Source organism: Myodes glareolus, chromosome 7 (assembly GCF_982192425.1).
Source record: "Myodes glareolus chromosome 7, mMyoGla1.1, whole genome shotgun sequence".
Taxonomy (NCBI): domain Eukaryota; kingdom Metazoa; phylum Chordata; class Mammalia; order Rodentia; family Cricetidae; genus Myodes; species Myodes glareolus.
This window is the reverse complement of record NC_142032.1, coordinates 76204259-76219135: the sequence shown is the minus strand read 5'-3', so window position 1 is coordinate 76219135 and position 14877 is coordinate 76204259. Positions and strand designations below refer to the sequence as shown.

The window sequence follows — 14877 nt, the reverse complement described above, 5'->3', positions numbered from 1 at the left end:
GTTTCTCTCTAGCGCTCTGTTTTTTTTCCAGACAGGGTTTCTTTGTGTAACAGTCCTAGCTGTCCTGAAACTAGCTCTTGTAGACCAGGTTGACCTTGAATTCACAGAGACCCATCTGCCTCTGTGCTACTAGACTGCTGGGATTAAAGGTGTGTGCCACCAATGCCCAACTAAATTATCCTATTTCTCTTTAACTGCATTTTTTGTCTATGGTCTTTTTTATCTTTCTTTATTCTACATATCTTTCTTTTTTTAAGATTTTATTTAATTTTATGTGCATTGATGTTTTGTCTGCATTCATGTCAGCATAGGGGTGTTGGGCTTCCTGGAACTAGAGTTACAGACAGTTGTAAGCTGCCATGTGGGTGCTGGGGATTGAACCTGGGTCCTCTGGAAGAGAGGCCATAGCTGTTAACCACTGAGTCATCTCTTCAGACCTCTACATATCTTTCTTTTCTTCTTACTCTGTGGCTGGCATTCTTCTCTCCTCCTTTTCTTGCTCCTTGCATTTTTCTTCTTTCGAGCCTAGATTTCTCCTCCTATTTATTCTCTTGGCCCGGTAGCCCCACCTAGTTCTCTCTCCTGCCTAGCTATTGGTTGTTCATCTCTTTATTAGATCAATCAGGTGTTTTTTAAAATTATTTATTTATTATGTATATATTATACTGTCTGTGTATGCCTGCAGGCCAGAAGAGGGCACCAGACCCCATTCCAGATGGTTGTACACTACCATGTGGTTGCTGGGAATTGAACTCAGGACCTTTGGAAGAGCAGGCAATGCTCTTAACCTCTGAGCCATCTCTCCAGCCCCCAATTAGGTGCTTTAGAGAGGCAAAGTAACACAGCTTTACAGTGTTAAACCAATGCAACAATATAAAAGAATATAACACGGCTTGCTGCGGAGGAACAGCTATCGGTGTCAGCTTTCGGCCAGCCGAAAGCTGGGGTCTTTGCTGCTGGTCGCCGAGCCTCTTCTTCAGGAGGAGCCATGGCGCTCAGGGTCACTAGGAACACGAAACTTAACATGGAAAATAAGGCCAAGGTCAGCAAGGCAGGTGCCAAACGTGTGTCTGTGGCAATTGCTGCAGCCTCCAAGCCCGGGCTGAGACCAAGAACCGCTCTCGGAGATATTGGTAACAAAGTCAGTGAACAGGCACAGGCAAGAGTGCCTCTGAAAAAGGAACTAAAAACTTCAGTTACTGGGAAAGTTTCAGTTAAAAATCCCACCCAAACTTCTGGAGAAGCTGCCTGTGAGTGAGCCAGAGGTGGAAATTGCTGAGCCTGAGCCTGAACCTGTTATGGAGGAAAAGCTTTCTCCTGAACCTATTTTGGTTGATAGTCCCTCTCCAAGCCCAATGGAAACATCTGGATGTGCCCCTGCAGAAGAGTATTTGTGTCAGGCTTTCTCTGATGTAATTCTTGCCGTGAGTGATGTGGATGCAGATGATGGAGCTGACCCAAACCTCTGTAGTGAATATGTGAAAGACATATATGCTTGCTTATCTCAGACAATGGGCAGAAGAACAGTCAGTTAGACCAAAATACCTACTGGGCCGTGAAGTCACAGGGAACATGAGAGCCATCCTAATTGACTGACTGATACAGGTTCAGATGAAATTTAGGCTGCTACAGGAGACCATGTACATGACTGTTTCCATTATTGACTGGTTCATGCAGGATACTTGTGTGTCCAAGAAGATGCCGCAGCTGGTTGGTGTGACGACTATGTTTATTGCAAGCAAATATGAAAAAATGCACCCTTCAGAAATAGGTGACTTTGCTTTTGGGACTAAAAATACTTACACCAAGCACCAAATCAGACAGATGGAAATGAAGATTCTAAGAGTTCTAAACTTCAGTTTGGGTCACCCTCTGTCTCTGCACTTCCTTCGTAGAGCATCTAAAATGGGAGAGGTTGATGTGAAACAGCATACTTTGGCCAAATACCTCATGGAGCTCACGATGCTGTACCACAAGATGGTGCACTTTCCTCCTCAAATTGAAGCGGGAGCTTTTTGCTTAGCACTGAAAATTCTTGACAAAGGTGAATGGGCACCAACGCTGCAGAACTACCTGTCCTACCCTGAAGAATCCCTTTGGCCTGTTATGCAGCACCTGGCTAAGAATATAGTCACAGTGAACCGCGGCCTTACAAAGCCCACGACCATCAAGAATACGTATGCAACCTCCAAGCATGCTAAGATCAGCACTCTGTGGCAAAGGCATAACTCGAGTAGACCACCACTACATCTGCAAATGCGATTGGCACCATGTGCCGCCTGTACATAGTTTACATTATCTGCTTGTTCTTCAGTAAAGGTGGTTTTACTTTCATAGCTCACCCCATTTGAATGGTTTGCTCTGACTCTAGGATAACAAAAGTTGTCTGAAACATTTAGGAATATTTTTAAAACTGGTTTTAGTTTAACAGGGGATCCAAGTAATGTATATAATTGTAGCCTATGCTTATATACTTCCTTTACTTTATGTGTCCTGATTGTGTCTTTAGTCACACTGCAAAGTCCTCTGCCTATCTCTGGTTTCAACTGTGTATCTACCAGCTTGTCCTTAGTTCCATGTTCTTCAGGTGGTTGCTGCCCTTCACCACTGTCTCTTGAGCTATGGACTTTCATAGCTGAAACCCAGTCTTTTTTTTTTTTTGTGTGTGTAATTATTTACTTGTTCTTAATTGACCTGGAAAATAGAATGTTTAAAACTAAAGGTATCTTTTAAAAGAACTTGCCTCTCAGTCTCAATGTCCTGTATAAATGTAATCATGCATATGTTGTCAAGGAGATATTTTTATACGGGTTCATTTTTTCCCCAACAATATGCCATTCACTGCCTATATTGCATTCATAGTGTGCATTTCGTACTGTATGTATTGTATTCAGTTGTCCCTTCAAAGACATTCGGACTGAATTCTCTCACTGCCTCTGTTATACACAGTGCTGCTAAAATGCTGTTTTGTGCTTTGCTTTCCTAGGGGGGTATGCTTCAAATTCTGACAAAGCCGGACGAGACTCTGAGTATTGGTGGCACTAAACCAAGGTGCCACTTCCTCTGTCTTCTGTCTTGTGACTCTAACTGGCAAAAATCCTGTCTCATTTGCTGTTTTAATTTATACCTCCAATATAAAGTTGAATAAAATTTTATTAATGGAAAGCTAAAAAAAGAATATAGCACATCTTTGCATCATTAAATATTCCACAGCATAAATGAATGCGACACATCCTAGACTAATATTCCACAGCATTTGATCCTCTTGCCTCAGCCTCTCAGGCATAAGTCACCCCACACCAATCTCTCTCTGTTTTTTAAGATTTATTTATTATGTGTGCAGTGTCCTGCATGTACGCCTGAATGCCAGAAGAGGGCACCAGATCTCACTATAGATGGTTGTGAGTCACCATGTGGTTTCTGGGAATTGAGATCCCTGGAAGAGCAGCCAGGGCTCTTAACTTCTAGGCCATCTCTCCAGCTCCCGCCCCCAACCCCTTGCTCTAATTATTTTTTAAAAATGGCTTAAAGTTTATTTTATTTTATGTGTATGGTGTTTTGCCTGCATGTATGATTAGGTGCTACTTGTGTGCATGGCGCCCACAGAGGTCAGAGGAGGGTGTTGGGTTGCCAGGAACTGGAGTTACAGATGGTGATGAACCACCACGTAGGTACTGGGAACAGAGCCCAGGTTCTCCGGAGGAGCAGATAGTGCCTTTTAGCCAATGTGCCGTCTCTCTAGCCCGGCTCTTTAAAGACAGTAAGGGAATATTGTCTGTCTGTCTTGCCACTATAGGGCATCGCAATGACACTCAGGAATTTAAAAACCCAGGAGTTTGAAAAGGCGTCACTGAAAGGTTGACATCGAGAGGAGATCTGAGGGCAGAAGGACGGGAGCCATGCAGTGTCTGGGGTTGAAGAGACATTCTAGGGAGAGGGGTGGCAAGAACAAGTCCTTGAGGAACAGGGGGAAAGGGCCAAGACCCACAGGTCAGAGCAATGAACAGGGTCAGACAGGATGTAAATTGTGGGCCATAAGGAAGACCTTGATTTTTATCCTGATTGAAATCTATACTAACATTTGAAATACTAGCATGAAGAAAGCCTGGGTGCTCTCGGCGCAAGCTCCAGCTCGGAGCTGCAGACTCTGGGCTCAGTTCATTCATTTTCCAAACCTTTGGGGAGGGGGTACTTCGTGCCAGGGGCCTATGCTAGAAAACAGGGAGAAAATACCCTCATTCAGCTATGGAAGAAGAAAGTCTTTCAGGGTTTGGGGAGGTCCTGCCTTCCCACAGGTGCAGGTGGCATTGTCAGTGTGGCTCCGTAAGTGGTCAGCTTGGGAAATGAATCGGTTAACTAACTGCAGACAAGGAGGAAGGAAGCCAGAGACTGTGGAAGTGAGAGTCGGAAGAAGGGGCAGCCCTTGGCGGCTGTCTTCTCTGTGTGCAAAAGGTCCTGTTTCCGCACTGATTCTAAGCTCTGCCCTGGCCTGAGGGGAGGACAGGGATGAGCCAGGACAGGTGGCCTGGACATGAGCTGTCTGCCTGTTGACGACTCACGCTTCTCTTTTAGAACGGTTTCCAGAAGCGGTGGGAGGGGATGGGCAGGGCAGCTAAATATAGCTCTTGGGCCACTGAACTATTGGGAGGGTCTGCCCTCTGCCCAGAATGTGCTTGTCACCTGTTGAGTCCACTGACTGCCATCTGGCCGAGTCCCTGTCCTTGCACCGAGCCTGCTGCTTGCTTCTTGCTGGTCTCTGGACGCAGCTCTGTTCACCCTGCTGGTAGGCCTTTCCCTGACTCTTCTGCCTCGGTTCTTTTCTGGCCCAAGTTCTCCCACCAGATCTGTGAGTCCTGTGGGCCTGGAGATACCGGGAAGGGGAGGGCTGGGTAGGCTAGAGAGGTCAGTGAGCCGACAGTTGGGGAGGGGATTCTGGATAATTCCAGAAGAGTTGGGGCCCAGACATGGATCAGAGGCATTCAGCCTGGGCTAAATCAGGAGCAAGATGTGGATGAGACTGGAACCAGGTCGTGTTTAGAAACTGGGGTTGACAAAGGCCCAGTTGGGTCATATTTGTTTTTATCTGGGCTGATTGGCAATATACACACTCACTTTGGAACAACGCTAAATCCCTTTTACCCGTGGGCCATAACCAGTATGGACTATAAGATAGTAATAGGCTGGGACTCTGGCTGAGAACCCACAGACCTAGTGTGGGACTGAGCTGGAATTCTGTTTTTGGGTCTCTCAGACAGACTCCTCTTCCCAGGCTCATCATGTCTGCTGCACCAGGTCTTCTGCACCAGGAACTGTCCTGCCCACTGTGCCTGACGCTGTTTGATGCGCCAGTGACTGCTGAGTGTGGTCACAGTTTCTGCCGTGCCTGCCTGGTCCGCGTGGCAGGCGAGCCTGCCGCTGATGGCACAGTGCCCTGTCCCTGCTGTCAGGCACCCACGCGGCCGCAGGCTCTCAGCACTAACCTGCAGTTAGCGCGTCTCGTGGAGGGTCTGGCGCAAGTGCCCCAAGGCCACTGCGAGGAGCACCTGGATCCACTGAGCATCTACTGCGAGCAGGACCGCACACTTGTGTGTGGTGTGTGTGCCTCTCTGGGTTCTCACCGTGGTCACCGTCTTCTGCCTGCCGCGGAAGCCCACGCACGCCTCAAGGTGTGGGACCCAGCAGGGGTCAGGCTGGGGCGCAATGGCTGAATAGAACGGGGTCTGACTAAGGGGGAGCGCCACTGCGTGCACTACTATCTTCAGAGCAACCCGGGTTGCTAAAGAGGGTGGGCAGGTTAGGTGACCAGGGGAGGTGGCCAAAAGGCCGCAGGAGTCTTCTTGCTGAGCAAAACTCACGGAACCCGCTGGGAGCAGCATGCACAATAGGTTTTGCCTGGCTGAAGTCCTCCAGCAAGGCTAGAAAAGCCGGAAGGGGATCTGACCAAACCATGGTGTGCCTGGCAGATTGTTACCACCTACCACCCACACGTTTTTTTGATGAACTGGATGAACCTGCTAGATTGGCATGTTTGCAGGATGGGCTATCGGGTAAGGCTAGCTGATGGGGAGTTCAAGGCAAAGCCAGGAGTTCCAGATTCTGGCTGTCCAGTTGTCTACTGTGCAGGTCAGAGGTTCACTCATCCCTCAAGCTGCGAAACTAGTGTGAGTCTGAAGCTCGAGAGGGATGTGGGAAGGGCAAGGCACATTTGGCCAAGGCTCACGGTGGGTGGGTACCCCAGACTCCAGTCTGGGCTGTTATTCTGGTTGGAGCTAGAATAACGCAGTGGTGTTCTCCCAAGTTGCACTAGGAAAAATAAATATACAATTATAGTCAAACGGACATGCCAGCTATACGTGCTTCTACAAGTCATGGGTATCACAGATTACATGCATGCAGATACTAGCAGGTATGTGCCCAGTTGGCCCAGAAAGGTCTGTTATTAAGCATTTATTAGCCTGTGGAAAAGTGAACAGGTGCAGAGGTGGGGGTGGGGTGGGGGAGGAAGTAGGGTCCTGAGCCGTCCTTCTTCAGGCCAGTGGAGCTGCTGCTATTGTCTGCCGCTGAGCTGCCGCTGCTGCTGCGTGCTGCCGCATAGGCCTTATGCCTGGTCTTCACTGGCCTTTGATAGCGATCCCCAAACTTCTCAGGGCCTCGCCTCACAGCCCTCCTTCCTGCTCCTGCCTCGTTCAGTTCAGCTAGGAGTCCACCCAGCCCAGTTTTCTCTTTGCTGACCCTAGAACTCTAAACCTAGCTCACTTTTATCTGAAGAGAGGCTAGAACCTGTGGAATAGATGTGTGAGGCTTCTGGGAACTTGTAAGGAGCAGATGTGGAGCCCCAGTTTCAGTGACCAGCATCAGGGTAGCCCTAAGCTTTAAGCGGTCTGAAGACGGAGATCCTAGAAGAGAGCTGGAAGGCGGAGGGGGCAGGAAGGCTCTGGGACTTGTCCACTTCTGCACACCCATGTCCTGTAGCATGGCAGCTATGAGTTTGGCACCGTGGTCCTTGAAAAAGAAAGTAACCGGCCTGTTGGTGAGGTTGGTGGTATCTAGCGGCCAACTCCCCTCACCTCCCATGATATGTTGAAAGCCCTTAAGAACGCCACTGCTTCAAGCTTGAACTTCTTGAATCAGTCGGCTGTCAGACTCTCCAGCACCTTTTGGACAGGGCTTGTTTACCATGGCTGTGAACCTCTAACTGCAGGCGCCCAGAGCAATCAGGTTAGCCTCAAGAGAGGACATCTGAGGTGGAGGCTGATCTGGCAGCTAGCCAGGGGTCCTTGGTTCAGACCAGTGACTTCCCCAACGAACGCCACCTGTGTCTTCAGGTTCCCCAGGGGAGGTGTCACTTGGTAGAAGTGGGGTGTGACTGTTCCCGCTCTGCAGAGGAGGAAACTGAGGGGAGTAAGGCTGGTGAGAAGCAGAGGGGACTGTGGTAGCACCCTTTAGAAGCTCTTCCGAGCCTGCGGTTCAGGGATCCCTAACCAGCCCACAGTGGGATTTAGCTGACTCATAGCGGGTATGCACATTACATTTTCTGTTCTCAGAGCCCATAGGTATGTAAAGGGGCTGAGTAGAGCTCAGGCCCCTGGGACAGGATTTTTAAATAAGGGGCGAAATCCAGGATGGGAAGATGGCATTCTTCTTCCTCCTTCTCCTCCTTCCTCTTCTTCCTCCTCCTTCCTCTTCTTCCTCCTCTACCCTTCCTTCCTTCCTTCCTTCCTTCCTTCCTTCCTTCCTTCCTTCCTTCTCCTTCCTTCCTTCCTCTTTCCTCCACTTCCTCCTCCTTCTTCTTCCTTCCTCCTCTTCCTCCTTCTTCCTCCTCTTCCCCCTCCCCATTTCCTTCCTCTTCCTTCTTTACTTCTCTGAGACAGGGTACTATTACATAGGTCAGACTGACCTCAAATTTGTGATCCTCCTGCCTCAGTCTCCCCAGTGCTGGGGTTACAGACATGCCCGATCATCCTCTACTTCATTTCTGTTTTCATGAATCCTTTACTCATCTCTGGAAGCCTGCTGTGTTGCACGTGCTACACTTTCCAGTCTGGTGATGGTCCTGTCTGTGATCCTTGCAAGGACCTATACTGAGGTTAACTGGGGAAAGTAAGGCCAGTGGGGAGTTAGGCGACAGAGGATGAAGTATGGCCAGGCCCGGAGGCCTGCAAACAGACTGGGGACTAAGCAGAAGGCTGGAGAAGGAGCTGTCATTGAGGGGAGAAGTACAGATGGTGAGATAAGGGGGCTGTGTTTCGGGTTGGCATCCCTAGCATCGCTTTTATCCTGTCCCGTAGACTCAGCTTCCCCAACAGAAGCTGCAGCTGCAGGAGGCATGCATGCGAAAGGAGAAAAGCGTGGCCGTGCTGGAGCACCAGTTGGTGGAGGTGGAGGTGAGGGGGCTAAGGGTGGCAGAGCCTGTAGGATCTGTTGGTCCAGGCTGAGGATCGCCAGGCAAGAATCTTCTCAACCTTATTCCAGGAGACCGTGCGTCATTTCCGGGGAGCTGTTGGGGAGCAGCTGGGGAAGATGCGGGTGTTCCTGGCTGCCCTAGAAAGCTCTTTGGACCGTGAAGCGGAAAGGGTGCGGGGTGAGGCTGGAGTGGCCTTGCGCCGGGAGCTGTCAAGCCTGAATTCCTACCTGGAGCAACTGCGGCAGATGGAGAAGGTTCTGGAGGAGGTGGCTGACAAGCCACAGACAGAGTTCCTCATGGTGAGCACTGAAGGACCGTCCCTCCCTGCCTCCTGGCCCCTGCTCAGTTTCCAGAGACCTCATCCTGTTGTCATATAGGGACCCCAGAGCCCACAGCAGTGAAGGAATAAGCTAGGACTTCATATCAGAGTTGGGTCTCTGAATGTTGTTCAGAGTAGATAGAGCATAGGTGTCTACGTGGAACCATTCATGCCTTAAAAGGTACAGGTTTGTGAGTCTGTTAGGACCATCTTCTAACAGGTGAATGTATGGCTCTGGGATAAGGAAGGGCACCTTTTTCTGTTCACATAAAAGTTAATATCCATGAGTGGCTTTGAGTCCTGGATTTTTTATGTTTTTCTGACCCCACATCCTTGGTCGTCTCTTTCACCATTAGAACTCCCAGAGTCCCCCCTCCCTGCTTTCCAGAGCCCCCTCCCTGCTTTATCTCCATTCTTGTTTTCTCTTTCTCCAGAAATACTGCTTGGTGACCAGCAGGTGAGAGCCTGTCTCTTTCTTTGACTGAATTTGCTTGCCCTAGTCTTCCAGGGACACCCTCTGCTTGCAAAGTGCTTTTCACCTCATTTCTGTGCACTGTGTTGAACACAGAAATGAAACGGCCTTGGTCCTTACGCCCGGGGACCTCATATACTGGTGCCATGGTGCCGCAGATGTGGACAGGTCACAGGTATCATTTCAAGACTGCTGGTAGGGACAGGGGGAGTCAAAGGAGACTCCCCAGAAGGACGGACAGTGGAGTTGGATCCTGGAGGAATGGGCCGGGGTTGGGGAAGTAACATGCAAGTGCAGGCTGGCTTAAACTCACAATGTAGGCAGGCGGGAACTAACGAGCTTAACGTCTCAGATGCTAGGAGGAACAGCATGGATCACAATGTAGCAACGTATTCCCGCTGTGCAGCTGCCATCTTCATCCATTTCCACAGTTTCCATATTCCCAAGTAGACGTTTTAGTGGAAGAGTTTAAGGCAGGGGTGTGATGTGGGGCGATCCTGAAAGTCCCCTCCAACAACCTGTGTCCTCTTGTCCCCGGAGTAATTCCTTCTGTCTGCACCCCGACCATCACCTCTGCACCCCCTTACCCAGGCTGCAGAAGATCCTGTCCGAGTCCCCACCACCTGCAAGGTTGGATATCCAGCTGCCTATCATCTCAGATGACTTCAAATTCCAGGTGTGGAAGAAGATGTTCCGGGCTCTGATGCCAGGTACGGAGAGTGGCGGCTCTGGGTTTGGATAGCTGTGGGGTTGACGGGAGGCACAGGGCACAGGGGCTGACCTCCCAGCCCCGCCTCAGGAAGCCATGGAAGAAGCTACACTGTGCCTCTTAGATTCTTCTGTGCAGTTCCCTAAGCCGTGAGGACCTAGAGTTTACAATGGGTAAAAGACTCAGAAAGCACCCAGTTGACCCCAGGAGCGCTGCTATGGCGGGGCCTGAGCTATTGACTGATCCTTGGCCAGTTCTTGTCCTTCTCTGACCATAGAGATGATGGTTCTTGCTGGCTGGGGGGGTTGAGGTTTTGTAGCGTCCTTGTAACCCTGGGGACAATACTGCACCTGACACTGCCTCTGGGAACCTGTGACTGGGAGCCAAGAGCTCAGCCTCCTCTTCTAGGAGCTAACATTTCTGGATGCCGACAGGATGGACAGCCTTTATTGTCTCTGGGCCAAGTGGGGATGGGAATGAATAGAACTTTGGTTTATTCAAGAATAAACTTTTAAGACCCAGAGACTACATCAAGCCAGACAGAACTGGGCTTCCTGGCTCCTGTTCTGGACCTTGGGCGTTTTGGGGGGCCTCAGAAAACACCACTCATTTGGAATTCCCCAGTCCTGCCCACCATGTGCCTTACTGTGCAGTTGCGCAAATGTATGGATGTGGGGAGGGTGAGAGGACTCTAAGGTCCCTAAGTTGGGAGCAGGAAGGCGCCACAGAGCCAGCCTGATCACTGTCTGTTTGGCAGATCTGGAGGAACTGACTTTTGACCCCAGCTCTGCGCACCCGAGCCTGGTCGTGTCCCCTTCCGGCCGCCGCGTGGAGTGCTCGGAGCAGAAGGCACCGCCAGCGGGAGAAGACACGCGCCAGTTCGACAAGGCGGTGGCGGTGGTGGCTCAGCAGCTGCTGTCCCAGGGCGAGCACTACTGGGAGGTGGAGGTGGGCGACAAGCCGCGCTGGGCCCTGGGCGTGATGGCGGCTGACGCTCCCCGCCGTGGCCGGCTGCACGCGGTGCCCTCCCAGGGCCTGTGGCTGCTCGGCCTGCGCGATGGCAAAGTCCTGGAGGCGCACGTGGAGGCCAAGGAGCCGCGGGCACTGCGCACTCCCGAGCGGCGGCCGGCGCGCATCGGCCTCTACCTGAGCTTCGCCGATGGCGTGCTGGCTTTCTATGATGCGAGTGACGCCGACGCGCTTGCACCCCTCTTTTCCTTCCACGAGCGCCTGCCCGGGCCGGTGTACCCTTTCTTTGACGTGTGCTGGCACGACAAGGGCAAGAACTGTCAGCCGCTGCTGCTCGTGGGGCCTGACGGTGAGCAGGCCTGAGCTCCGCCCCGTGCGGGAGGAGGTCGGGTCCCGAAGGCAGTGGGAGGCTTAGGTCACCTTTGTCAGGCCTGGAGTGGGTTGGGCGGGTTTCTGGAGCTGAAGACTACGCTGAGGGATGGCTAGGGAGGGGGAGTTTGTCTCACAGAGCTCAGAGAAGTACACGGGTTGGGATGGGCATGGGACCGATGGTAAGGGATGGAGGGATAGGGTCAGAGCAATCTGTGAGGCAATCTGAGTTTGGCCAAGAGTTCCAGGAGGAAGCTGAGGTTTAGGGAGCCTGGGGAGAGGGTGGGACTTAGTGGAGAATCTTGGGAAGTCTGTGGAACAGTAGTCCCTTCAGCCCCACAACCCGCTCCTGAAGGCCCCCTGCTCCTCACGGCTTCACATTCCCCTTACCCGGCAGGTTTTCAGTTAGTGCTGACATCAACTGCCTTTTCTTTTTTCTTTCTTCTCCTCTTTCTTTCTTTCTTTCTTTCTTTCTTTCTTTCTTTCTTTCTTTCTTTCTTTCTTTCTTTCTTTCTCTCTCTCTCTTTCTTTCTTCTCTCTCTTTCTTCTCTTTCTCTCTCTCTCTCTCTTCTCTCTCTCTCTCTCTCTCTCTCTCTCTCTCTCTCTCTCTCTTTCTTTCTTTCTTTCTTTTTGTTTTTCTGTTTTGAGACAGCTTTCTCTGGCTCTTCTGGACTGTCTTTTCAAAGTCCCCAACAATCCTGACAGACTGCTGGTGTCTGTACTCCCAGCACTCAGGAGGCTGAGGCAGGAGGATGGAAAGTTGAAAGCTAGCAGGACTCTGTCACAGACAAACACATGTGCACAGAGCAGTGGCTTGAAAAAATTCTGCTGTGTTTCTGAGGTAGCAGATCTGGGGGAGGTCAAAGCAGGCTTCGGGACATGGGAGAGGTGGTCGGTGGTTAAGAACACTCGCTGCTCATGTAGAACATTGAGGTTCAGTTCCCAGCACTGATACTGTGGCTCACACACTCCAGTCACATGAATCTAATGGCCTCTTCTGTCCTCTGTGGGCACTTGTGGTACACAGACATATGTTCAGGCAAAACACTCATACATGTAAAATAAAAAAAAAAAGATTGCCTCTATGTCTCTATTTCTATTTTTGTCTCTGTTTCTCTTTGGAGACAAAGTCTTGCTGTGTAGCCCAGGCTGACCTAGAATGCACTGTGAGGCCCATGTTAGTTTCAGATTCTTGATTAGCTCCCTCAGCTTCTGGAGTGTTGGGGTTTCAGGTGTATGTCGCCATGCCCAGCAAAGATGGTTCTAACAAATTTCTAAGTAGTCCTGTAGCGGCTGGTCACCTGGGATCACACCGAGAGCACACCCTGACTAGTTAGTGGTAAGCGTAGACAGAGGCATTGTGTCTAAACACGTTTCCTGGTTCAAGTAGCACTTAACCCTGACCAAGAGATGTGGGAGGGAAGAAAGGGAACAACGCTTAGGTATCCCCCACCCTCACTCCTGTGCCTCTAGAGTATGTTCCTGTTTGGATAGTGAGGAAATCCCCCATGCTTCTCACCAAGAGAAAGAGCTTAACACTGTTGGGCCCTGTTGCTGGTATTAAACAGAGGCCTTCTCTGGGGCACCCGGAACTGGCTCCTTCCTGTTCTCCTGTTGGTTCATACTTTCTTGGATTTTATTTTTCTTGAGACCGTGTTTTTCTTTGTAGTCCTGGCTGTCTGGCCTCAGACTCAGAGATTTGCCTGCTTCTGCTGGGATTAAAGGTGTGTGCTACCACACCCAACTACTTTCTTGGCTATAAAAAAAAATATGCTTGTGTGTGTGTGTGTGTGTGTGTGTATGTGTGTGTGTGTGAGAGAGAGAGAGAGAGAGAGAGAGAGAGAGAGAGAGAGAGCACGCGCACATGTTCATGCAAGAGTGAGCAAGCAAGCATTTGTGGAAGACAGAGGTTGATGTTGTCTGTCTTCTCCACTTTATGCCTTGAGGCAGGGTCTCTTGTTGATCTCTCTCAGAGCCTGAGGTTGTCAATTTGGCTAGTCTAGCTGGCTAGGGATCCCTGTCTCTCCTCCAGACAGCTGAAATACCGTAGACTACCATGCTGCCCTGGCATTTCTGTGGCTTCTGAAGATCTGAACGTGGTGTTCACGTTTGCATAGCGAACACTTTAACCTCGGAGCCTCTCAGCCTCTACTTTTACCACACAGCCTGCTCGTTTGCACACATCTGCTTTGAGGTGGAACAAAGAGCAGCTGAATTACCAACTGTGTTGCACTCCTTAGCAGGCTGCAAGGCTTTGCAGGATGCTACCCTAGGATGGCCCCGTTTATGCCACCTGCTTCCATAAAAACTGTCTGCACAGAATGCCAGGCTGCAGCGCCATCTTGGGTGGCGATACTGAGCCCCCCAGACTGTAAGTTCTCCCCGCCCTGGAGGAGCAAACTAGACTGGGAGCTCTGTCCTGTACACTGTCTCCCTAGGACTCCAGCACAAGGTCCAGGAAACCTGCATAGACAGTGTTTGCCTTTTCTTGATTTCTACCTGAAATCGGGCAAAAGAGCTGTGGGTTGGTTTGCAGCAGCCTCTCTCCCACTTTCCTTCCATGTGTGGAACAGCATGGGGCCTTTACCAGAAGCTGAGTGAGGCTGGCACCATGCTCTTGGGTCTCCAGAACTGTGAGCTATGGAAGCCTATTACTTCATATGCTGCCAAGATTCAGGTTGCAGCAGAGATGGTCTAACATGAGTTCATCCCTGTGGGGAAGATGGGAACCCAGAGGACGTGGCTGCTGCGACTTTTCCTGTGCCTTCTGATGTCTTTTCATAGCACAATGATAAAGCCACACGGCATGTTTACACTGGAAAACAAGAGCACCTGCTGGGGGCTTGTTATGTGTTGGTACTTTTGCTTTTATTTTTATTTAATGTATTTTATGTACATGGGTGTTTTGTCTGCATGTATATCAGCACACCACAAGAGGGCATTGAATTCCATCAGACTACAGTTATAGACAGTTGTGAACCACCATGTGGATGCTGGGACTTGAATGCAGGATCTCTGGAAGAGCAGCCAGTGCTCTTAACCATTGAGTCATCTCTCTAGTCCAGTGCTTTTATATTTAAGACTTAATTTATCTTCACAGCACTAGGCTTCACAACAACCTAAGCTCTACCGGGCTCTGTGGCATCTCATACTGGAGGTCTAGAATCCTCTAGGTGTGAGCGAAATGATGTTAACTTAAAACATATTTTACTTTGAGGTGGTGATATATGCCTTTTTAATCCCAACACTTGGAGGCAGATCTCTGTGAGTTCGAGGTCAGCCTGGTCTACAGAGTGAGAGTTTCAGGACAGTCAGGTCTACACAGGAAACCCTGTCTCCAAAAACAACAACAACAACAACAACAAAAAACCCCCAAACAAACAAAAACCCAAAGTTTTTTTTTAAACTTTTAACTCTGTGTGTGTGTGTGTGTGTGTTTGCACACACGAGTGCAGTGTCTTTGAAGGTCAGAGGAAGGCGTTGGGTCCCATGGAGCACGAGTTACAGATGGTTATGGGAGCCGGTCGGTGGCGATTCACACTCCGGTCTTTGACAGGAGCAGTACGTGCTGAGCTGCTGTCCGGCCTCTGAAATGAGCTGGAAGGACCCAGGTTCACAGGAGTGTGTTTACACTG

At 50.2% G+C, this 14877-nt stretch overlaps 1 protein-coding gene and 1 pseudogene across 7 annotated transcripts; both read left to right on the top strand.

The window, feature by feature from the left end:
• Positions 1–280: 280 nt before the first annotated feature.
• Positions 281–3115, top strand: LOC125413710 (G2/mitotic-specific cyclin-B1 pseudogene; annotated as a pseudogene).
• A 1451-nt stretch (positions 3116–4566) lies between these two features.
• Positions 4567–12327, top strand: Trim72 (tripartite motif containing 72). 7 transcript variants are annotated; one of them, XM_048455065.3, is made up of 8 exons: positions 4569–4783; positions 5270–5666; positions 8289–8384; positions 8473–8703; positions 9158–9180; positions 9787–9905; positions 10662–11222; positions 11895–12327. In XM_048455065.3, the coding sequence occupies exons 1-8, from the start codon at positions 4668–4670 to the stop codon at positions 11942–11944; spliced, it is 1593 nt and encodes a 530-aa protein (XP_048311022.1). In that variant the 5' UTR covers positions 4569–4667; the 3' UTR covers positions 11945–12327. The 7 variants fall into 7 exon arrangements, with proteins under 7 accessions (XP_048311023.1, XP_048311022.1, XP_048311025.1 ...); XM_048455068.3 differs by having other exon boundaries at positions 4642–4846; XM_085693155.2 differs by having other exon boundaries at positions 4642–4846; positions 5256–5666.
• The last annotated feature ends 2550 nt before the right edge of the window (positions 12328–14877 follow it).